The 25,493-nt window shown below is 36.9% G+C and overlaps 1 protein-coding gene across 12 annotated transcripts in view; it reads right to left on the bottom strand.

Moving 5' to 3' along the window:
- Positions 1-25,493, bottom strand: part of Pias2 (protein inhibitor of activated STAT 2) — a 98,946-nt gene that overhangs the window by 39,247 nt on the left and 34,206 nt on the right. For all 12 annotated transcript variants that reach the window (XM_052742595.1, XM_052742593.1, XM_052742601.1 and 9 more), the window contains 8 exons: positions 23,340-23,390; positions 23,153-23,243; positions 15,827-15,961; positions 13,320-13,425; positions 12,511-12,584; positions 8,413-8,573; positions 7,605-7,738; positions 3,977-4,148 (listed from right to left, as the gene is read on the bottom strand). In XM_052742595.1, the coding sequence (XP_052598555.1) occupies positions 3,977-4,148; positions 7,605-7,738; positions 8,413-8,573; positions 12,511-12,584; positions 13,320-13,425; positions 15,827-15,961; positions 23,153-23,243; positions 23,340-23,390 (924 nt within the window). The remainder of the gene's footprint in view (positions 1-3,976; positions 4,149-7,604; positions 7,739-8,412; positions 8,574-12,510; positions 12,585-13,319; positions 13,426-15,826; positions 15,962-23,152; positions 23,244-23,339; positions 23,391-25,493) is intronic.

Below are 25,493 nucleotides of genomic sequence, written 5' to 3'. Positions count from 1 at the left end.
GCACTACATGAATGCCTGGTGTCCACAGGGGTCAAAGAAGGCATCACAACACCTGGAACTAGAGTCACAGCTGTGAGCCAACATGTGGGTGCTGGGAACAGAACCCAGTTCCTCTGTAACAGCAAGTGCTCTAAACCACTAAGCCATTTCTCTCCAGGCCCCAGGAAATGAAATTCTAACACAAAACAGCAACTACCAGTGATCAGGAAGTTTTTCTATATATTGTTCTACTGGTCCCAACTCTTCAAAATATCATGCACAGAATAAAAATCCAGCCAGTCAATAGTTCTTTTAACAATCAGAATAGTTGTGACAGTCTCTTTGGGGGGGGGGGGGCGAGGAGCTTAATACTGTCAGTCATAACACCCACTCATCCACCACATTCCAGGCTCCACACTACTCACTTTCCTGCTTTTTCCTCTTGGCTGTATTCATGGGCATTTCTCAATGATCAGCACTGGCTAAAATACTAAGTACAGTTACATGCCCTAAATGGAACAAAACTGGTATGGTATGTATGACAACACTGTTTCCTTTACTGAAGCAGTCTGTTAAAAACTCAGGTTAAACAGTGAGCCCATCATCATTAAGTAAATTCGGATATTTAAAAGACATTAAAATTTCTATCAGGAGACATTTATTGAATACTTAAGGCATCTCTTAAGATTAACTAGATAACTGTCCTATGACAAAACCATTTTATCAATGTAGTTTCCAATACTAAGGAACTCCTAGAATAAACTCTACTTAGCTGTAGTGAAGGTCATTTGAATATATAATTACTAACTTCCTAAGATTGAACTCAGAATTCTCATTTATATTTCTGTATTCATTTGTGTGTGTGTGTGTGTGTGTGTGTGTGTGTGTGTGTGTGTGTGTGTGTGTGTTTTAATAATGTGCAAGTGTGATTTGAATATTAAGGATTATGTCAACATTATGGAAGTAGCCAAGTAGCTGAAATTTAGAGACTTTTAAAAAAAAACTTTCAAGTGTCCTTGAAATAATCACAAATTTCAACCTAAAGTGTTCCGTTTTTCTTTTCAATCTACATAAAGAGTGCTGATATCTACCTCTGTGGTCTGTGACCACAATATAAACTATCTCTATCCTTCTGCATATTGTGGTCATACTGTTGCTTAATGAAGAGTCACTCCTTCCGTTTCCTGTCGTACTCAACTACTGGTTAACAAAGTGCAGGACGCATGTGGTAGTCCTTTGGAGTATTTGATGAGTCAGCATCACTGGACAATTTTCAGCCACACATGAAATGAACCACAAGACCTGTCACCCAATTTTCCTCATACTCTAAAGTACAGTTTCTTAAACTATGGGTAATGTCCCCAATGGGGTAACAGGCAAAAGTTTCTGAATAAACAACCAAAATTTAATTTGTAATTAAATGAATAATTCAAGGTGTTTTTGGCAATACTCACCCCCGTTCCATCATGTGACTTCATTTAAGCCTTGGGTCTTAGCACAAATATGCATATTAGACACTGCACATGCAGTTACACCATAATAACACATGCTACCTAAAATGCCTTGGCTCAAATTTATCACTATTATGACCTGCCATGTTTTTACGGTACATATGAAGCTTTCTACTGTTATAGGAAAATAATAATTATAGAAAACAAACCTACTTTTTCTATGCCACTATTCCTCAGTATGTAAGTCTCAAATTATAACATCTTTGGATCATACTGTGTTACACTGTTTGACTTCGAGTATTTCTTTTAGAGTTACTCATTTGAAGTTCATTTAAAAAAATCATTAAATGAATTTGGAATATAATTAGGAAAAAAATTCCAGTAATTTATGAAGTATTCCTAAAAATACTTACATAATTTTATACTATGCATTTATGTGAATGAGTATTCTTAGCACTGATGAGTATAAAATTATAGTGAACAATTCTGAAATATGTTGAAGATGTTCTAAATATAGAGCCAAAATTTAGTGTGCTTATATGTGTATTGCTCGCCTGTGTGCATGTGGAGGCCAAAGGTGGATATCAAGATGTATTCTTCAATCACCTTTCTATCTTATTTTTTAAGACAGGATCTCTCATTGAACCTGGAGCTCACTGATTCAGCAAGAACGGATGGCAGCAAACCTCTGGGATCTGCGTGTCTGTCCCCTAAAATCAGTACTGGGTCACAGATGCACAGGTCAGATTTTTATATGGGTGCTGAACTAAATTCAGATTCCCCACTCTAGTGAGGCAAGCAATTTACCCACCGAGCCATCTCCCTGGCCTCTCATTTAATTCTTTATGTAAAAATAGACACACCTATCTCATTAGTATGTACTCTGTTCCCACTTTTAATAAATGGTAAAGTTGTATGGATACTAAAAAACTGTTTCTAAGAAAGTTCATGACTTATTATCAGTAAATGTTTAATTTGTATACTTAGTTCACATTCCTAGGATCACATAAAAATTTCTTAGACAAACTGATTATGAACAGAAAAAGTTTGAAACTCTGTTATAAATTACATTTAAAATGATAAAGTAAAATCTAGAAATACTTAAACATTCACTGATTCTACACTTTGTTAAACACTTCAAAATTGTATTTTCATTTCATTTGATCTCAGAAGTATCAGAAAAATTATCCAAAAAAAGCAATAATTAGTACATCACTAAAAAAATATAGTAAATTATTATTAAAAATAAAAACTTGTTCTAATTAAATTAAGTAGAAGAAAATATAAGCCTATACTCATATTGTGATATATAAACTACATCTGAAATATTTATTTTAGGATTTTTTTTTTGGGCAGAAGCCTAAAATGGTCTTAGACTCACGGTGATCTACCTTCCTCTGCTTCTGAAATGCTGCTATCACAGGCATTAGCCAGTACACCTGCTTAGAATAAGCACTTCAATAGTGCAGAAAGCAGCTCAAAGAATTTAGTCTAAAAAGTAACTGAGAAGTTATTTCAAAGTACCTATGAAGAATTATGAAAAGGAATTTGAAGCATACTCAGTATATAGTTGAACTGTATACAGTGTCCAGAACAGACAAATTCCTCCTAAGTGCTAGGATTTAAGTAGAAAATCGACATTGCCTACATCTAAGGGATGCATGATAACAAACTTAAGTGAGTATGCGGGCTTTTTTCACAATGGAAATATGCTAAAACTGTCTTGGAAAGTTGAATGTACAACTTTATAATCTATAACTAAGATAGGTAAATTTTTGTTATTAAAAAGATGCACAAGAAAATACTAAATAGGCTGGGGACAGAGATGAGACTAGCACACCCAAGTTAAAGAATGTGATCATGGACTGTCACAACAATTTATGGCTGTCAAGATCTCTCTGTAAGAAGGATCTGTTGCTGGACTCTAACCTATCTTAAAGATCCCAATAGCTTTCCCATATTAGTCATAGAATGTACATAATAAGATGCACTCATGTCCATATTTTGCTTTGTAAACTGGAAAGGAAAGATAATAAATTTTCATTAAAGAACTGTAACATTCCTGACATAGTGGCCAGGTTTTTTTTATAATCTCATGAAAACCCAACAGTGATCCTATGAAGCACACATTATTTTACCTCGTTTTAAAAGAACAGAAAGTGGGTCAAAGTCAATCAGGGATTATAACCGAAATCACCTCACAAGCATGTAAGTGGCAGAAATGGATCTGTCCTTACAAGCCTCCTGCATCTATATTCCATTATACCAACGTCCTTACACTGGACTGAGATGCCAAGTCTTATGAGCAAGTTCAAGAATATAACACAAGGTATAAACACTTAAACTCTCACGTCCCAGAGATGTTGAATATTTTCATCAAAATTTGATTTCCTATAAATAACGTGCTTACTTGAAAAAATTTCAACTGTACGAAAAGCAGATGAAAACTGCCTTCTACTGTAACTCCTCATGGACATATTTCAAACCATCCCAAGAACAACTAGTTTTAAGCGCAATGAACAATAGTGAACTATAAAGTGACAAACCCTTTGGTCGGACTGCTCTGTGTCTCCGACATAAAGATGCACTTCCTTTTGGCAGGAGGGTCCTCCTCTTCATCAGAAGAGCTCTCTATTGTTAGATCAATAACATCTATCTTCTTCTTGCTTGCATCACTGGCTACAGTCACTGAACAAGGTTTACTGAAGACACTTGAACCTGGATGTAGATTAAACAGGAAGAAAGAAAGAAATATCAAAGATGAAACAACAACGGAGCTGTGCAGTCTTAAATGTCTCTCTCTATATACATGACAATATACATCCAGGGAAACCATTTTTCTCTAATAGGGAGAGAGTCCGGGTGCCTAATTTGTCTGTAAAACATTTATGTGAAAATAGTCAGGGCCATTCCAGACAGAGGTCAGAAGCCTCCTTCACAGCATACTTAACTCTCTCCAGGACTATTAGTGGGTTAGTACGGGGCCTAGTGTTGCTTGCATTATCTTTCTAGGTTAGTAATAATTGTACAGACAGATCTTGAGGGTTAGAAAACTGGTATTACACCATGGGACAGGAGTGTAGAGTGTGCACAGCCAGCTGTGTGCTGTTATACATATGTGGCACCATTTAGTCAGAGACATCTGGCCTGGAGTATGCAGTTTCAGCAGCTGCATATTTCAACATTCGTCATCACTGAGTCAACTATATCAATCTTGTTCATATTTTAAAAAGAAAAAGTCCCAAACTGGTTACCTAAGTTACGCTGACATGAATCATCTAATCAGAACCTGTTCTATTTATAGAGGCAATCACATTTATCATGTTATGTAACATTACTCATATAATCTGTCAAAAACGAATGATTGCTCATTGTGAAAAAGCAGTAAATCTAATCAATAAAGCTGTGTCTTTTTACATTATAAGGGCAATCCTGGCAATTCAACCAGTAAGAGGTCTATGAAGATCACAAGAGAATAATTAATATTACCCATAAAGTCTTCATTTTCCCTTCTTACTCAGAATATCTTGCTGGTAGTCACGTCACAGGAAAAACAGGTGGTAACTGAAGTTCTAGGTGTCAGTTCACAAGAAGAAAAACTCTAGGCTACAGACTCCAGAATGTCTTTTGCTTCTTTTATCCCTTTACATGTTGATGCTACAATCTTTTCTCTGGTATCTGACATGGTATATATGGATGTGGGGAGTCCCCCACTGCCTGTATTGTAGTGTGTTTGTCTCATGAAAACATATTTATCTACTGGGCATTTGTATCTGTGGATTGTCAGGAAGATGATTCCTCCTTAAGCTGTATTGTCTAATTGATACAAAGTTTTGATGAATAAAAATAAATACTAGGATATGTTTCACATAGCTAAGGCCCATGAGTTCCATGAGGGTCTACGAGTTCCACTTAGGAACTGCTTTAGATCACAGCTCAGATTTATGATACAGGAATACATTTGAGTCCAGGGACCAGGCTGGCTCAAATTACTTTAATGTTAATGCTGAGAAACGCAGTCACAAGTTTCATTTGTACCATTAGCTGATACAAAGCTTCAAACTTGCTTTAGATTAGACTAGATATCTTGTTAATGATTTTTAAGATAAACAATCCCAGGAAAGCAATCTATAGTTCACAAGGACATAGCTGAGCTATCTGGCTAGGTCGTAAATACAAAATAGTCCAATTATTGATGACTGACAAATGATTAATTCCTTGCATCCATTCCTGACCTCAATTTGTGAAAATAAATTCTGACTACTCAGGGTTACAGAAAATAATTTGACTCTGTAGCCCTAAAATAAGGGCTACAAATTTTCTTTGATAATCAAGAGTTACACACAGGGCAGAAAGCACATTTTAAGATTGGAGCATTATGGTATAATGGAAAATGCCGGCTGAGCTGATGCTGAAAGATATACAGTAACTTAGGAAATGTTCACCTGAGCCTGAACTAGAGAATCTATGACATCCCAGATGTCTCCATGTCCTGAGACTTTAGCTCGTACTCCGCTGGCCTCTGAGACAGAAGGGGGCACCTGAATTTACAACTCCTGATTCCAGGGTGTTAGTTCAAAATGTTTACATAGTTGAGAGTGAGTTTAAAATGCCTTTTCCCTACCTGGGAGATTGTAGGGCCTAAGGTCAAAGCAGCTTATACACTCAGATAGGTTGTTAAGTATACGATTTTCTCATTTTCTTGGGCTCTCCAGCAGATAAATTTATGATACCTTTAAAATTCCTTGTAAGATTATCTCTCAATATAGATAATAAAGTAAGATTCTTTCTTTCTAACTACAATTTACAGCCTGTCAATAACAGGGTTGGCTGAGAAAGTATGGTTCTTGCTTGCTCATGACAAACTACTTAGATATATTGCATGAGAGTTGTTGGGATGACTGTTTTTAATCATGTCTTTACCTATGGAATGTGACCTCTTTATGACTCCTGTATTGACTGAAAGATTTGCAGTGAGGAAGAGAGAACAAGAGAGAATAAAGAAAGGAACCATCAAGAGTGTGAGTGTTTTATTTCCCTAAAAACCCTCAGATAGAAAAGTCTCAGTCAAGACAACGCTGTGGATTTCTTTGAAGTCTGTGTGCTGCCTTGGGGAAGGCCCCCAAGGAGGTGATAAAATCTGTTATTGTTTTTTAGAATTTTAACAGAGCCAGAAAAAAGTCAAATCAATGAATTCAGAAGTTGAATGTGCACACAGATTTCAATTCCTCAAACTCCATTATTATGCCCTTTCACTGCAGATTAGTGTACACATGCTGGGTAACTAATACTATAAAATTCCTCCACAAGAAAAAAAAAAGGAAGAATTTGTTCAATAATAACTAATACATGACCACTGTCTTCACACTAACAAATGATATATATTACCTCTCTGACCACATTGTGTTCTGTACAGATACACAAAACACTTTCTAACCTTTCTCTTTATTTCTCAAGTGTGTATATATAATATACATGCATGCATATGTATGTCTACACATATATGAGCATACATTCAAAGGACAGAGGTTAATATCAAGCATCTTACTCAATTGCTTACCATTTTACTAACTCGGGCAGTCTCACTGAACCAATTTGGTTACTTAGTCTAGTTCAGTGGTTCCCAACCTTCCTAACGCTTTAATACAGTTCCTCACGTGGTGTTGACCCCCAACCATAAAATTATTTTCATTGCTAGTAACTAACTGTAATTTTGCTATTGTCATGAATCGTAAGTATCAGTGTATTTGATGATCTTAGGCAAACCTTGTGAAAGGGTTGTTCAAACCCAAAAGGATTCTCGACCCACAGGCTGAGAACAGATTTCCTTAGGGATTCTTGTCTCTGCCTTTAGAGCACTGAAATTACAAAAAGTTCACACATGGTCACCCAGTCTTTACGGGTGTTCTGAAATACAGTCGTCATGCTACCCATATGCAAAGCTTCCTAACTTTGGTTAACTTTTACTTGTTTTGCACATAAAACACTATTTAAAAGCTGGTAAGATAATATAGAAATTAGTATTTTCTTTAAAAAAAGAAAATGAATGAGGAAGAACAGATGGCCCAAAGATAAAGTTAGCAAATTAAATCCTAAAAATAGTCCTAGTGGTTACAGTTAATATTTCACAATTTGAACTTTAAGGGTACTCTTGCCATTTAATTCAGCACATACTTTCGATTTTTGTACAGGGCTGACTGGTTACTTTCATAGCTTCTTTCTTGGGTCTCATTGGACACCAAGAACCATCTTCTTGGAACTTGATCTCATCTACATCAGAACAGTCATTGAGAATTTCCATGAAAAGCCTGTAAATGAATTAGAAGTACATATATGTCATTAAAGTCAAAGATGAAATACAGCAGTATACACTAAAGACAAAGTAATAGTGCAAGACTTGGGACTTCAATTATTTTATATTTTATGACAATTATAATTCCTCTTTATGGGAGGGAGGTAAAGACATGGATGGATGGATGGATAGATGGATGGATGGATGGATGGATGGATGGATGGATGGATGGATGGTTGGTTGGTAGGAAGGGCAGGCGGGCAGGAAGATAAGAAGGACAGGAATAGAAATCAGGGCCTATCACTGCATGTACTCATACTTGGGCACACATATATGCACATAACTAAAAACAAAATAAATTTAATAAAAAGACGTAACTTATGAAAAATCAGTTCATATAATTGGCCCAATTCTAATATAAGCAATATAAGGAATCACATTTAGAACTTAACTCCAGAGACACAAAGACCTAAACAGCTTTAAACTTAGCAGCTATGTAATGTGACGGCATTGACCATTTATCCTATTACTAGTTAATGCTTTGCTTTTGAGACAGGGTTTCACTATACAGCCCTGACTAGCCTTAAATGCTGCAATCTGCCTCCTGAGTGCTGGGTTATGTGTTATTTTTTTCTTTCTTTTTCTTTTTCTAGCTGCCTGCCCACAGTGCTTACCCATAGATACACTCACCCATCTAATATCAGACTTTCATAGGCAGCCTTTTTGTCACAAACAGGACAAATCCAAGTGGGCTTCTTCTCATTCATTTGAAGATAAAGGGCAGCATCAAAACACTGCAGATGTGTACAAGTCACTGCACGGCATGGGATTGTCAGCCTCATTTTTCCTAACTACAAAATAGAGAACACACCATGAAAATGATGAATAGGACAAGAAGGCCTTCAGGAGAAAAGAGGTATTCATTAAGGTCTTAAGAAGTCAAACAAGATAATCAAAATAAAAAGACCCAACCTAAATTTACTTTCATAAAGACTGTTTTTTATCTTTTTATTTATGGGTGGTCTCAAGATTTTCAAAAGATCATTTCACTTTAGTAATGTGTAAGTCCAAAGGCAGAGAAAGGCAGACACACAGACACACACAGACACACAGACACACACACACACACACACACACACACACACACACACACACACACACACACACACACACACAAAAGGCCCAAGCTTGTGTCTTACCTGGCCCCTAGTTTCTCTATTAAGGAAATCACTGTTAGACATCTCTTGCATGCTCTTTCATGAAAGTTCTAAGCAGAAATCAAGTACATATGTAAAAAATTATTTTCTCACAAATGGTGGTGCTTTTTTACAAAATTTTGTACCTTACTGTTACCCAATTTGTTAGCTACTACACACAAATCTGTATATAAAAAAGCAACCAGCTAAAGAGCTAGATCAATGGTTCAAAGCACATACAGATGTTACAGAGGACCTGAGTTCACTTCCCAGCACCCTCATGAGGTGGCTCACAACTACCTCTATATAACTCCAACTCCACATACCTCTGAACTTCATGGGCTCCTGCCTTCATGTGAACACATACACACCACACATACACTTCAGAAAGTAAATCTTTTTTTAAGCTACTATGATACAAAGACATCATGGTTTATTTAATTAGTACACTAGTGGTAGGCATTTATATTTTCCCACCTTGTATCACTATGTTATAAATAAGTACCCCAAAATGAAATTATTTTGGTTAAAATGAAAATCTCTGTGGTCTCTGAACACTGATAAACTACCTTAAACAGAGAAATCCAATGATCTGTAAATTCAAGTACGTTAATGTACTTGATTCCACTTGACTATTATCACTAATGTTAATGAATATTTGATTTATGTCAATCTGGTCGGCGAGAAATATTCCAAAGCATTTGTGAACTACATTTCTCTTATTTTCAGTGTGAAAAACAGATGTTCAGTAGAAGCTCTTCTTCTATTCAAAGAGCTATTTGTGTTTCTAAGAAATCTCTATGCATACCCTTTACTCATTTTTCACATGGTCAGTAAACTTATTTATAAGAGCTCTTTACATAAGAAAAACAAGCCTTGTAACATAAACTAAAAATATTCATAAAAACTTTGTACTATAATATAATCAAATGTGTCTATTTCTTTTTTTTTCTTTTTCTTTTTTTTTTTTTTTTTGTTTTTCTGAGACAGGGTTTCTCTGTGTAGCTTTGCGCCTTTTCCTGGAACTCACTTGGTAGTCCAGGCTGGCCTCAAACTCACAGAGATCTGCCTGGCTCTGCCTCCCGAGTGCTGGGATTAAAGGTGTGTGCCACCACCGCCTGGCGTCAATTTCTAATATGTTTTTATATAGCTATATTTATATTGTTCTGCTCAATTCTTATAGAAGAGGTCCACTGACACCCACACCAACATTAAACCAAGTCAAATTTCCTTTTATAACCCTTAAAACCTCCCCACAACTGTCATTTACAGAAAATATCTCCATTTATAAGCAGTTCTTTTAACTAAACATTTCTTTCTTCCACTAGGTCCTATGCCCACACGGACACTATGTCTATTCCTGTGATTCCCCCAGTACTAGCTCAATACCAGCTTATAAAGTGTTCTCAATATTTGCTGACTAGGTAACAGAATTTATAAAGACTAGAAAAGAAACAAAGATAAAACAAGGGAAGGAGGAAAGATTCTTGAAAGTCAGTGACCTAAGCCAGCAGTGATGGTGGATACCTTTAATCCCAGCACTCTGAGGCAGGGAGCACTCTGAGGCAGAGGCAGGTGGATCTCTGAGTTCAAGGCCAGCCTGCTCTACAAAGTGAGTTCCAGGACAGCCAGGGATACATGGAGAAACCCTATCTCAAAAGAAACAAAGCTAGAGACCTGACCACATATGCAGAATTAACCCAAAGTTAACAGAAAATGCAACCTGTCTTCTTAAAGCATTCATTTCCCTGTTCTTTGTTCTTTGAAAACAGATTGTGCCTTCACTTTCCAGACTCTTACAATAAAGCTAAGAGCAACCCACAGTCCAGGAGCCACAAACTTCATTTCTATTTTGAGATAAAACTGTAAAAGCTACAAGAAGCTAAAGACAACTAGACTGCTGAGAAATAGTCCGTAGAATTACATTCACATCTAAATGTTCTTCACTGCAATGATGTGCCTAAAGCTTTTACAGTAGAACACTGACCTAGGAATTTGATCTCTACCTTTTCTGATTTTGCTAAGTTTATGTCGCACTCAGAATGGAAGTTGACTCAATATTTGGCACTTGATATGATTCTTTTAACCTTTCTATTGTAAGATGAACAGCTTTAAGAACTTTTCTAAAAGCAAACTATCTTTGCAATATTAGAAGGCATCCCTCCATTTATAAGTTTTTAAATAATACTGGCATAGTCACTCAATTTAGGAATTTTGTATCAACATAAATGAGTTTGTTTCTTTACACTATTAGTGTGTGGAAAAAAGTCATTAAAATAAGCTGAGTAAGTTACATTAACTTACTCAACAAAATGTTTACAGGAATTAAAATAAGACAGTAAATCTTGGCTCAAAAACCCAGAGTAAACAGTTCCTGAAGAAGTGACACCTGAGGTTGACCTCTGGCCTCACATGCAGACATACATGTATGCTCATATACATATGCGCGCGCACGCGCGCGCGCACACACACACGCGCACACACACACACACACACACACACACACACACACACACACACACGATGTTTTAAAAGAAAAAAAGCTTCATAAAGATAAATGAATAAACAGCATTTGTCAAAGACAGCAGGAGGTCTACTAAAATAACAGTGTATTGATATTTTGGCCCAATCTGGCAGCAATTATTGGAAACAAAATTGGAATATTATAGAATAAAAGCTTTATTCCAATTCTATTAGTGACCCTATGATTTGGGTTAGCCAACCTTGACTGGCATCCTCATCTACAAAATAAAAATAATGCCTCCATCAGCGCCTGCTCCAACATTTACATGTTATTTTCTTCTCTCTCCCTCTGACATAACTTTTTTTCCATTAAATTAAAAAAAAAAAACCCACGTCTTACAAAGGTAGCAATCATCAAGTGTCATCCAAAACTAATTAGAAATTCATGATTCACAGCTTTTCTCAAAAAGGTATGCTCATTTTGAAAAGGCTTTCTTCACATACTTCATTTCTCCACTATTCCTGACATTTCTTCCACCTCTTCATTTATCATTAGATATAGTCTACTTCTTTTTTATGGGATGTGTTCTCTAACTAGACTGTCTACTTTCTCTCAGTTAGCTCAGTGACAACCACACATTACACAGAGGATCTCAGAGCTGCTGAATGATTTCTCACTGAAGTCTCTACGTAAGGAGATATGAAATAAAAATTACTGTGTAACTTAAGAGTGCACAGCAAAGACAGTCCATACATCCTAACTCATTAAACCAAGACTATCAATTAGCATTTATCAGACTCCAGTAATATTATCGCTATTTATAGTATTACATTCACTCTGATAAAAACTCTTAATACGCTTACTAAACTGCATTACTTACATCATTAAGACAGGTTTTCTGAGCCTAAGTCTTTCTTCTCTGATATAACAGTCTTATATATTATTGCTTTATAATTGCTTAAAGAATACAAAAATCCCCTAACACTTACTCATGAAGATATCAAAATAGAAAAGACAAAAGTTTAGAATTCTATCAAAATACTCCTTCATTCATCCTCATCCTAACTTTTATCAATTAGTCATTTATAAAAAGCAAAATTGGCCAGAATGTTTTGTCACTTTACTTACTGGGCACATCAAGGATACTCGAAGACTAGTTGTAGCAATTTCACTATCAGGATCTGCAGTAAGTTTTTCTTTAACTTTAAAAAGAAGAAAATGTTAATAATAAATTTTTAAATTAATGGTGACATTAGAGGAGAATTACAGAAAATATTTGAAAAGTTCCTAGACCCTTTGAATAGGTAAAGAAAGACAAATGTTGAATATTAATGTGTTGAAAATACAACCGCATTCCTAATATTAGATTAAGGAATTACCAACAGGCAAACTCTGCATAACATATTTAACTGAATTTTAAAGATTTCTTTTTAAACGTAAAGCCATTGGAAAGGAAGAGTTACAAAGAAAAAAAATTGTTTTAGGATTAAACAAAACAATTAAGAGAGGAGTAAGAAATGGAGCAGGGCCCGGAGCTTTAATGCTTTCCAACACATACTCATTACATTTTTATTGGGTTCCATTAGTTGTTTACAACAACTGCTAAATTTGTAAACAGAAAAGATATATTCCTTATTTCCTCTAACACTTGAAAACAATGTGGTAATCTGTCTGGGGTTTCTTCTACTAGGTAACTAATACAAATTACATACACATGAGCACAAATATGTGTGTATGTGGGTGTGAGGGGTGGGGTGCGTGTATATATATAAATAGTATATATGTGTGTGTGTGTGTGTGTGTGTGTGTGTGTGTGTGTGCGCGCGCGCGCGGATATATGTATATATTAATGATTCATATTATTGTATATTGCTATGTGTGTAAGGATTTCCCTCCATCAAAGTGTCTCATGTTTAAGTCTTACAAACATTACTTACTTAACGCTCTGGAATGATCAGGATTTCGAATACCTTTCATTTTTAATCTCTGTAATAACATGGCTGATGTTAGCTGCCGCACAAGATATACAGACATGGAGTAATTCTATAAAGAAAGAAAATCTGTTTTAAGGACAAGACAGTGTTTTTGTTTTGTATTTATATAAAATACAGATGGAAGATACTCTAGGCTCTAAAAGTAGCACTCAAACAACCTCCAAAGGAGAGTCGGCACCTGGGACAGGGACAACATCAACTAAGCATTTGGGGAAGCAATGGTTCTCTCACTGTGAAATTATTTTTCAATCACTTGTCATTTTAAAACATCCATTTATATGGTAAATAGTGTGGTCAAATGCTTTTCTGATTATGTATTCTAATTCAGCAAAATGAGTAGCTTGGGGGTCACCATGCAAACATTCCCTCCCATGGCAACCAGAGTATTATTTTTATTTTCTTATGTAACAATGCTTGCTTTCATAGTTTCATATGAAAACAATTCACACTGCACAAACCACAATCAGTGGCCCTGCTCAAAAATCAACACTTCAAATTTAGAGTGCCAAAATTCTAATTCTTTCAGAAGAGACTACCTGTTACACATTCTGGAGCAAATCTCAGCAATAAAGCCCATACCAGCTTTTTTCTGAGGAAAAGACTAACAAATTAACTCCACTTGTTAAATTGGTATTTTACTAAGGAAAGAAAAATAAACACAAAAACAATCTACAAAAATAAAAACCAAGACCAGAAAGTGTCTATGTCCGATTCCATGCCTACATATTACAAAAGGAACAGCTGTTAACTATTTACAGAGGCCCGAGGGCTAAAATACTCTATTTTGCTTCTTCATTGCATACATTCACTCAATTTCACAATGAAGAAAACATTTAATTGATTGCCAAACCAAATACTTCTAAATATTTTTTGATGTTCTTTTAAGTATCCAAATTCTAACAGCATTGCTTAAATTTTAGGTTTGTTGATCACTGTTTTTTTTTTTTTTTGGTTTTTCGAGACAGGGTTTCTCTGTGTAGCTTTGTGCCTTTCCTGGAACTCACTTGGTAGTCCAGGCTGGCCTCGAACTCACAGAGATCCGCCTGCCTCTGCCTCCCGAGTGCTGGGATTAAAGGCGTGCGCCACCACCGCCCGGCCTTGTTGATCACTTTAATTACAAAGAAAAAGTATTTCCATTATACAATAAAACTAGAATTTTTGCAATGACTCTTAACCATTTATTGAAAAATTTAAGCTATTTACAGATCTATAATTATCTTTGTGGCTAAAACAAATAAAAAATACTACTATAAACATATAGCTCAATTTCTGCACATAAAACAGGAGTATTACAAGTTATTTCCATGAAATGGGAATACAACAGTTGATAAAAATGTTTCCATTGTTTACTGAATAAACAATGAATTCAACATAAACTTTCTGCTTTAGCCAATATCATAATTGATATCTTCATTTTGAGAGCGCGAATCAGTAGAAAGTCATGTTCATCAACCTGAAGATATAAAGGAAACAATTCTGAGTATCTTATGAGATGCCCCGGATCTTATCTGAAGCACTAGTTACTTATTTGAAGGCAAGAATAGAGATCTGGTTTTTAGGGCTCTTTGTTTTGTTTTCTGAGACAGGCCTTGGCTAGCCTGGAACTTGCTTGGTAGACCAGGCTAGAGATCTATCTGCCTCAGCCTCCTGAGTGATAGGAATAAGGGTGTGCACCACCATACCTGTCTAAGAACAGGTTTTTGGTTTTGGTTTATGGTTTTTTGAGACAAAGTTTCTCAAACTCACAGAGATCTGCCTGCCTCTGACTCCCAAATGCTGGGATTAAAGATGCGCACCACCACCACCACCAGGCTAAAAATGGGTTATTAACAGATCATTTTAAATTATGAGTCCTGTTAATCATTTTCCACAAAGGCCAATAAGCTGTTTTTGATCCTCTTCATAAATGTTTTCAGTTTATAAAAACACTTAGACACACACTGAGTTTAAATTAAACCACTATTTGAAGAAATATAAACACACACATATTTTCACTATAAAATGAAAAAAAATTCATAAAATATTAAAGTAAAGTTAACCTCTACATTATCATCACTGCATAGAAAAGGCCTTTTTTTTTTTAGAGGTTATAGTCAGAAAGCTGAAAGAAATAAGAGTTCTGCAGTTTCAACGTGAAATGTCCCTCATAGGCTCATGTGTTTGCAGACCGGGTCCCCAGGTGGTGGCACTGTTTTGAGGCTGTGGAGTCTTTTGGAAGTAAAGTTGAGACATGGAGCAGGTAGCTGCCTGCCACAATGCTCTGTCCACCATGATGGACAACATTAACTTCAATTATGAATCAAAACAAGTGTCTCTCTTCATTCCAGTTCCTTCTATCAGGTACTCAGTCACAACAACAAGAAACTACTATACAAAGCTGGTATCCTAAGAAAAGAAATCAACTCCTAATGAATACACACTTTAATCTGACCCAGGAAAAAAAATCTTACCTTTCCAATTTCAGATGCCCAAGAAATAGAAATCTGATTTGGCACAGCTGATGACAACCTAACTAAAGATGTAATATTCAAGGGGCGTCCAGGGCGCTTCTGTTCAATCCCATTTTTAGGTGGTGGTGCATAGCCCTATAACCACACAACAAAATAATTTTAAAGGCTCTGTAGGATTTAAACACTTTCTCCAAGATACAACAGGATCTTGCCTAATTTTTGTTATATTATGTTATCTTCATTTTATCTTAGATACAAACACACAAGAAAAATAAAAATCCATACTCCACCATTCAAATTAATGTTGATATCTTGCCATACTGGCTATGAATCATTTTACAGAAGACCAACTATATAGACAAACTGACACCTCAATAATAGCTCATCTAAAGAAGGCCCCATACAAAACACATATATATGAGTGGGAAGGAGTAGAGAGCAATCTTTAGGAATTAAAAAGAAATTCATTAAAATCTTGTGAGTAGTTAAAAATGCTTTCTACTGTCTGTTCTGAATGAAAGAGAAACTATTATCTTTAAAACCAGGTTTAGGAACTGGAAAGATGGCTTAGCATCTTTAAAAGTGCTTGCTGCTCTTCCGGAAACCCCAAGATCAAGTCCCACTAACCTAAAATAGGTGTCTCACACTTGCCTATAACATCAGCTTCAAAGGATCAGACTCCCTTTTTTGGACTCTGCTGGCACCCACAGACAAATGAATGTGTGCACACATACCCAAATAAAACTGAAACAAAACCTTAACAGAACAACAAAAACAAACAAAAAACCAACCCCCAAAGCTTTCAAGAGGCAGACACATCTCCGTGAGTTGCACGTTGGCTACGACTATGTAAGTCTCTGTCTCAAAACAACAACAAAAGCACATCAAAACTAAAAACCAAAAAACCCAGGATAATAAATTTTTTTAAAAACCACAATTTCAGTTGGTATTAAATTGGCTTGACTTTGTTTTAAATAGGAAACATACTCACTTTTTATTTTTAGTATATACAATTCTCAAATACCAAAAAGCTATGACTTTCAAAAGCAAAATATACCTTTTAGAAAACAAGTTTCTTAGCTGCAGTAATGCCTACATACTGAAGACCATACAACAAGTTTCATTATGTATGGCAGCTAATGTGCCATTTAGATCTTTCCCTAAAACACCCATGGTACAGCTCATTGTAGCATTACTTATTTTCATACCCATTGCAAGGAAATATAAACACAATAAATTGACTACCGTAGTCATATATCCGTTTATTTTTTCTTTTTGTTGAGACAGTGTCTATTAAAAGGCCAGGCTGTCCTAAACTCATTATGTAGACAGATCTGCCCTCTGCCTCCTAAAGTGCTGAGATTAAAGGTGTGCACCACCATACATGATCTACCATATTCTTTTTTTGACAGAAGAATCTTCTGAGGAACTTTTCATTATATCATTAACACATTTTTAACCTTTATTATGGAAAAGCTTTAAATATATCTTAAAACTATACTTCATTCCACTAGCACATCTCAGATTTCCTTAAGAGTCAACCTTAATTGCATGTGTTAATGCTAATACAATCTGGGATCTCTGTTTACAGGTGAGAGGTTTTCAGACAACAGTTAAGATCCATGCTTCTTTTTCAAAATGCCCTTAAAATTATCTATTAGCTCAAAAGCTGAGGGCACATAGCTAGCTACTCAGTCAGACTTGGTGAAGAGCATCAAAGTTATACACATACAGACAATGGCAAAATATCACAGCTACCACAGATCATCAGCAAATGTTAAAATCCTTGTAGACAGGGGCTGGATGATGGCTTGGCATTTGAGCACAGTGGCTGCTCTTCCAGAGGACCCAAGTTCAATTCCCAGCACCCACATGGCAGCTCCCAACTGTCTGTAACTCCAGTTCCAGGAGATCAGATACCTTCACACCAATGCACATAAAGTTAAATAAATTATTTTTTTTTTACAAAAAGATCCTTGTAGATTTTCAGCAATGTTAAATTATAAACCTTACAAAAGATGAAATTCAGACTGGTATAAAAGCAGAGCTACAGAATATACCCAAGTCAACCAGAACTTGAGAACACCCTTTCCTTCATTGTCTCTTAAAGCGAGTATAGTAATTATTAAGTGAGTATCCATATGATAATTTGTCATCTACAACTACCAACAAAATTCTAAACAGCATCAAAATCTCTTGCACAAAGAGCTTGCATTATAACATGGAAATAGGAGTAGTGTGTATGTTTAAGAGGGGTGTGCCCATTAAAACTGGTTAATGTGAAACACAAGAGGAAAAGAGAAACTCAAAAATAGACCCTCTTACTTTAGGAGTTGAGGAGATGGCTCAGTGGGCACATGAGGACCTCATTCAGGCCCCCAGCATCCATGTAAAAGGCTGGGCTACATAGGCCTGCAGCTCAAGCACCAGAAGGCAGACAAAGGTGGATCCCAAGAGCTGGATGACCATCCAGTCTGCCTAGGCAAAACAGCTTCCAATTCAGTTAGAGATCTGTCCCAAAGCAGTAAGGAGGAAAGTGATAGTACTTAACGAGCAACAAACACAGGAGTATCAATACCAGTATTTAAGCAATTATAAATGCAAAACTTCTTTTGTCTGTTTGAGACCTAGGAAATAATTCTGCTTTTGCTTTATCTATTGGTAGGTTAACCAAATAAAAACAGTAGCTTGAGGTCTGCCAAAATGATTAAAAAAACAACAACACCAAAAAACTGATGCCCTCGCTAAATATCAACTCTAGTTGGAATGTGAGTCACAAGGCATTTCAACAGTGTGGAAGAGGCAAGAGCAGAGAAAGCAAGAGTAAATGTGTTAAGAGTGTTCAAAGCAACACAGGGCATTTGCTTAGCATGAACAAGGCTGTGGGGTCAGTATTGCCTCACTCTCTTCGGTATGCTTCAGGCTCAGCTTTTCTTTAATCTTTTATAAAATTGTGCATGTGTGTGTGTGTGTGTGTGTGTGTGTGTGTGTGTGTGTGTGTGTGTGTGCGCGTGCGCGCGCGCCTGCAGAGGCAAGAAGAATCTGAGGCAAGTGCTGGAATCTAGAACAGGAGTTACAGGCTATTGTGAGTTACCCTATGTGAGTGCTGGAAACTAACCCCAGTGCTGTGGGATGTTCTGTATGGCAAATGTGTTGCTAATTAGTCAATAAATAAAACACTGATTGGCCGTTGGCTAGGCTGGAAGTGTAGGCGGGGCAAGGAGGAGAATAAAGCTGGGAAGTGGAAGGCTGAGTCAGAGAGACACTGCCAGCAGCCGCCATGATGAGAAACAGCATGTGAAGGTGCCGGTAAGCCACGAGCCATGTGGCAAGGCATAGATTTATTGAAATGGATTAATTTAAGCTGTAAGAACAGTTAGCAAGAAGCCTGCCACGGCCATACAGTTTGTAACCAATACAAGTCTCTGTGTTTACTTGGTTGGGTCTGAGTGGCTGTGGGACTGGCAGGTGAGAGAGATTTGTCCTGACTGTGGGCCAGGCAGGAAAACTCAAGCTACACCCCAGGTCTTCTGCAAGAGCAGCAAGTGCTCTTAACCACTGAGTCATCTTTCTGGCCCTTAGGTTTGAATTTTTAGACACATCATTAAGTACATGGAAGCTCCTTATCCCATTCTCACTGATTCATCAATCCAAGGGCTTTACTTTGCACTTTCCAAAGGAAGATTTCCCATCAAAGGGGAAATTTCTCCCTTAAGTTGCTTTTATCAGGGTGTTTTATAACAGCAACAGGAAAGGAAACTAAGACTGTTGGTGAGTTCCAGGTTCAGCAAGAGACTCTGTCTCAAAAAAATTAAAATGGAGAATAGAGGAAGACATCCCAATGTCAACCTGTGACGCATGCACATCCCACACAAATTTAAAAATTAAAACATGTAGCCAGTTCCATAGATAAAACACTTGCTGTACAAGTATGAAGAGTAGAGTTCTGGTCCCCAGAACACAGGAAAAAGCCAGGATGGCATGGCAGCCTCCTATAATCCCAACACAAGAGAAGAGACACAAGATGCCCAGAGCAAACTGGATAGCTAGACTAGCAGGAAATGGTGAACTCTGGGTTCAGTCAGATACAGCCTCCAAACATAAAGTGGAGACTGATCAAAGAAGATACCCAACATTAACTTCAGGCCTCTACATGCATGTATATACATCAACCTGAACACAAGCCAACATGTGAACATAAAATACTACATACATGCACACAACACATACATAAAAAAAAAATGAAATCATCTTGAAGTGGGAAAAATAAAGCTGCTTTTATCACTTACTTGATATGTGGGAGTCCAAGGACACACTACTGTCAAAGCAATTCATATTTCCTATTCCATTTACTTTGTACATGTAATATATATATATATATATATATATATATATATATATATATATATATATATATATATAGTAGCTATCTGTATATGGGTCCACAATGATTGAATATTATCATAGTCACACATGTAAAGACTTATGCTAGGTCAAAGACAAGTTATGTTCAGATTTACTATGGGAAATTCAATAATCCTATCAAGACTATCCCTGCAGGATCTTTTTCAGCAAACTGAGATCACGGGCAAGAACAAGTTAAAATCTTTTGTGGCCTATTAATGAATTTTACAATTGGATTTAGGTCCTACAAGCTAAAGAGCTTAATTTAACCCCTAAAGATCCACTGAATCTTTCTTGAGGCTGCAGTATACTTACATGATTGTCAGGAACCTCAGAATCCTGCTAAGCATAAACAAAGACACTATGTTTCATTACCCCATTGACTAGTAACTGGGGACCAACAAGTACTTTGAGAAGTTTTTCATCAGCTGCATGTCAGCTTATGTCATCTGTTCCCTAAGATTTCCCAGGTATGGTGGCACACATCTGTAATACTGGAGCTCAGGAGACAGGCAGGCAGACTGTAACTAGGACAGCCTGGTCCACATACTAAGTGTCAGGCCAATCAGGTCTCAAAATAACAGGGAAGAAGTTTTCATCAAGTTTGTGGAGTTGATGCAAAACATCAAGTGCCTTGTTGCTATCTTTGAAATATGTTTTGTCTTTCTCCCAATACTCACATTCTTCTTCTTCTTCTTCTTCTTCTTCATAGCACCCCTGGCTCAAGGTTGAGTGCCAGACTCTTCAGACAATGGATGTTTTATACAGAACTCCTATCTCCACAAACAGCCTAATGTAAGGACTTAAGGGTCCTTGGTGCTTTAAGGCAGACACCAACGTTGTCTAACAATTTCTCAGAGGAGTACCCAAGTATCTCATTTTCTTTGTCTCAAAATGTCTGGAAGAGTAACAAAGACCTGTCATAGTGAAGTTACAGACCTCACCATTAAAATACTAAGCCAAAGCGTGGTACTGACTGGGCCATTTAGAGTTTTGTGAAACTTACACAAATACACTGAACAGCCATCAGTTACTATAAAAATGTCAACAAGTTTAGGAAGATCTGGTACACTGCAAACTCCATCAATGGCACAGTCATATCACACTGGATAGGTTGAGAGTGAGACTGTAAACACACAAAAAGCCTCTACAGTTTTATCTTTCTTCAAGGGCAGTAAAAGAGGTAAACAAGGAGAGTCCAATGAATCTTAGCATATACTAAACAATAAAAAATAAATGGGGGGGGGTCACATAAAATATGCACAGAATCATCCTATGATTTGTGATTTTGCCAGACTTCCTTTTTCAAATATCCAACCACCCAACTGGCATACTCCAGCTCAAAGTAAAGTATTTCCTAAGTACTTCCTCCTCTGGTCCAGATGTTTGTGCAGTACACTCAAGAAAAAGAACCTTAGATCCTTCTGTCTTAGCCTTCCACGTGCTGGGATTCCAGGTGTGTTGCCATGCCCAACTCACATGGCTTTTGAACATGTATAGATCATGTAAGGTAAGTAATCCTCCCTGATTGTGCAGACCCAGATCCTTGAATTTCCCCTTTTGTCCTCAAAGGACTGTCTGAGACTTCAGTCTCTCAAACATCTTGGAGAAGAGTCAGTCAGTGGTACAGCAGTACTTAAGCTCTGTAAAATTCATTCAGCAGGCCAATGGACTCCTCAGATAAAGGAGATTGCCATGTAAGACTGGGGATCAGAGTTCAATCCCTAGAACCCATATAAAGATAAAGAGAACTCAGTCCTCAAAACTATCATCTGACTTCCACATGTTCACCATGGCACTCCTATGAATCCACACACAAGTATTACTTACATACATGCACATACACACACACACACACACACACACACACACACACACACACACACACACACACACATGTATATACTTTTTTATCTCAAATTCAAGGGACAAGTAATTTTTCAGGTTTCTAAGCCCCATAGCCAAGAATAAAACAAAGGATATGCTAACAGCTATGGAAGGTCAGTTTTCTTGGCAACAGAGGGTAGCCTCAATCATGAACAGTTATAAGCACTTGGTTCTTGGAGAACCTAGATTCCTGGACTGCACTGTGTGACTTGTTCAGCTAAACAAAGGTATTGCTCACATAATCATTCCATGTCAAGTCGCCTAACAGGAATGTCAAACAGCTTCCCTGACTCTAACAGCTGTTTTTGCTGAAAAGGCAACTTGCTATACCAGTGGAGTCACAGGGCACTTCAATCACAACAAATATACATCTCTGCTTTGTAGTGCTCAAGAAACAGGCTTCTCTCATGCTCCTGAATTATACAGCATTGTTAGCCTTCTAAACAACCATACCAATTTAGCGATGTACTCCAGGCTGCAGTGGGAACTAATATTTAGCACAGTTCAACAACTGAAGGGCTATTTTAAGACCTAAGGATTTGAAGATTCCAGTAATCTCAGGCCAGAAACAGGCTATGTAAGTACACTGTAGATATTCTAGAAGTTGCTTTACTGTTAGACAACAAGCTGCCAATCAATTATTTGCTCCCTGGGACCCCAAATGTGTGCATCATCAAGGCCAAGCCTAGAAATCCTGGATTCTGTTGCTATTTCTGTTTTCCCTGATAAATCCACAGGCCAAACCCAGCTAATTCAGAAATTCACTACAACATGTTTTGTACAATCAGGTGTCCAAGTTCAGATATGATCCAAGAGCCAACCAAAATTTTCTTGAATTCTAGAATTTAATGTTTCAGGCTCATTCTTTCTATCATCCTTAGGCCCAATATCAGCCATTTATTTATAGAAGGAGCTTTATGCACCTCTCTAAAGGTGGTTAGAATTATTAATCAGTACCAAGTTGTCACTGTTCCTACGCTTGTCAGGATTTATACTAAACTTACACAAAAATCTGGTAAACAGATAGCAACTTACAGGCAAAGGAAAGAGCTTCCCATTTACTTTTATACACAAACTATTGGGATAGTTATCTTCTTGAGGGCAACTGGTCTCTGCCAAGCAAAGTCTGTTTAAAAAAAAAAAAAGTTGTTAAGGTACCAAACATGCTTACATGTTTTAAAATTCCAATGCACATTAGCATTTAGGAAAATATCAAACTCACCGAAGCTGAACTTGGACTGTATAATCTCTCCTGCCACCTGGCAAAAAATCCCTATTGGCAAGAAAAAAAAAGGTTAAGAAAGTACAATAAAATTTCACGGAGCAGGGGCTGAAGATATGACTCAGTAGGTAATGGTTCAGATCCTAAGCACCCACGTTAAAGCAGGGGTGCTGTTTTAACAGTGAACAACTATACCTAATCCCCTCCCAGTCTTTGCAGGGGGCAAGATTTATAGAGACAGGATAATCCCTGAGTCTTGCTGCCCAGTCAGTCTAACTAGAATAACAGGTTTCAGGCTCACAGAGATCCTGGCTCAATGAACAAGGTAGAGACCACATGGAAGATAACCAACACCGACCTCTGGCCACCACTCAAGACTGCCATGATTGAGTTCACAAGTGATCATGTACACACATACACATACACACACACACACACAATTTTTTTAAATGTAAAATGACACTAACCAAACAAACAAAACAATGCAATAATTATAATCACTACTTACTAAACCTTTAGTCATTCCTCCTATCAGTTTTAAGGTATATTTTCAGTTCACAGGAACTTCGGTGATACAATATTGGCTTTAAGACATAGCAAATTTAGTTAACATGAAAAGAACATTCTAGGCGCTGAAGGAGTTAATTAAAATCTACATACTTAATTGTTCTTCCCCTTGATCGAACGTTCTAACCACTTAGAGACTTTTTTGTTTAATATAAACTTGCATTCATCAGGTCATTCTTATTGGTTTGAGTATACTCTCATAGATTCTAAGCTACACAGGCAATTCTAACAGAATTATAACTAGTACCTATAGTTTCAACATGATAATAAGTGTAACTTCATAACCATGTATCAAACTATAGACATACAATCTTTTATTGTTTCTGGAATATTTAGTCTCAGAATGGAGACTACACTAAGAACAGTTTGTTTGTTTGTTTGTTTGTTTGTTTGTTTTTAGGAGGTGATTAAACATTCAGAGTATCAGGTCTTGCCCCAGACTTATACAATTAGAATCTGCATTTTCACAAGACTTCCAAGAGCTGGAGAGATGGCTCAGTGATCACAGCATACATAAAGTACATAACACAGGAGCCTGCCTGCAGGAGCTGATGCAGGCCAGGGAAGAGTGCCATTAATTAAGAAAATGCCTTACACGCCTACCCATAGCCCAATCTTACGGAGGCACAGTCTCAATTAAGGTTCCCTCCTCTCAGATGATTCTACCTTATGTCAAATTGGCAAAAAAAAAAAAAAAAACCAGCCAGCCACATGGTAGTGTATGCCTGAAATCCCAGCACAGAGGTATGAAGATCAGGAATATAAGGTTATCCTTAGCTAACCATCAACTTTGGGCCCAGCCTGGGCCTACATGACACCCTATCTCAAAAGAACACTTTTTAAATTTAATATATAAAATCTGTTATTAAAAAAAAAAAAAAGTATCACTCTTACCCATTATTCTAAGTGTTGGACTATACCAGGAAAAATATTACAGTCTGGTCCTATCTTGAGAAACATGAAAAAGCAACTTTAGCCTTCAGCTTCCTTGCTATTTCTTATTCTGTAGTTCTCTGGAAGGAAGGCACAGTAGTAACTAACTTAAACTCTCTAATCCCAAGTTTTCTGACCTTGGGCGAATCAGGCAACCTTTCTGTGTTTAGTTTCTTTGTATGTTTAAAGACAGAAAATGACTACATCTACTTCATCAAGTTACTGTGTTGATTAAACACAGTCACTCAAATGCCTGGGTTTAAGAGCGGCACAAGGAGTATAAGCAGATGTCTCTTCTGTTCCTGCTGCTTCCCTTTATTCCAGGAGCCTACATCCTTCAAAATTTCTACATCCTCAAGCATTTCTTCAAAATATTCCAATATCCTCTATATTACTGACCCCTTCTAAGCAATTCTTCAACAAAGCATTAAAATGTTTCACTTATTCAAGTCAAACAATGCAATCTGGCCTCTGGAACTTCACAGATACATGGAACATGGTACTTTACTTAAAGATTCATGCTAGTAGATACAACCAAAATAAAATGTGACAATTCCTACAGAAAAAAAAAAAAAATGAAATCTAATTTGTCTTCAAAGTTCAAGTTACTTGCCACAATCCAATTAGAACCCAGGATTGTACAAGAGTAATTCT

This window comes from Peromyscus californicus, unplaced genomic scaffold (genome assembly GCF_007827085.1).
Source record: "Peromyscus californicus insignis strain IS unplaced genomic scaffold, ASM782708v3 Scaffold_17__1_contigs__length_78620276, whole genome shotgun sequence".
In the NCBI taxonomy this organism is placed as follows: Eukaryota; Metazoa; Chordata; class Mammalia; order Rodentia; family Cricetidae; genus Peromyscus; species Peromyscus californicus.
This window is presented reverse-complemented; position numbering and strand designations above follow the sequence as displayed.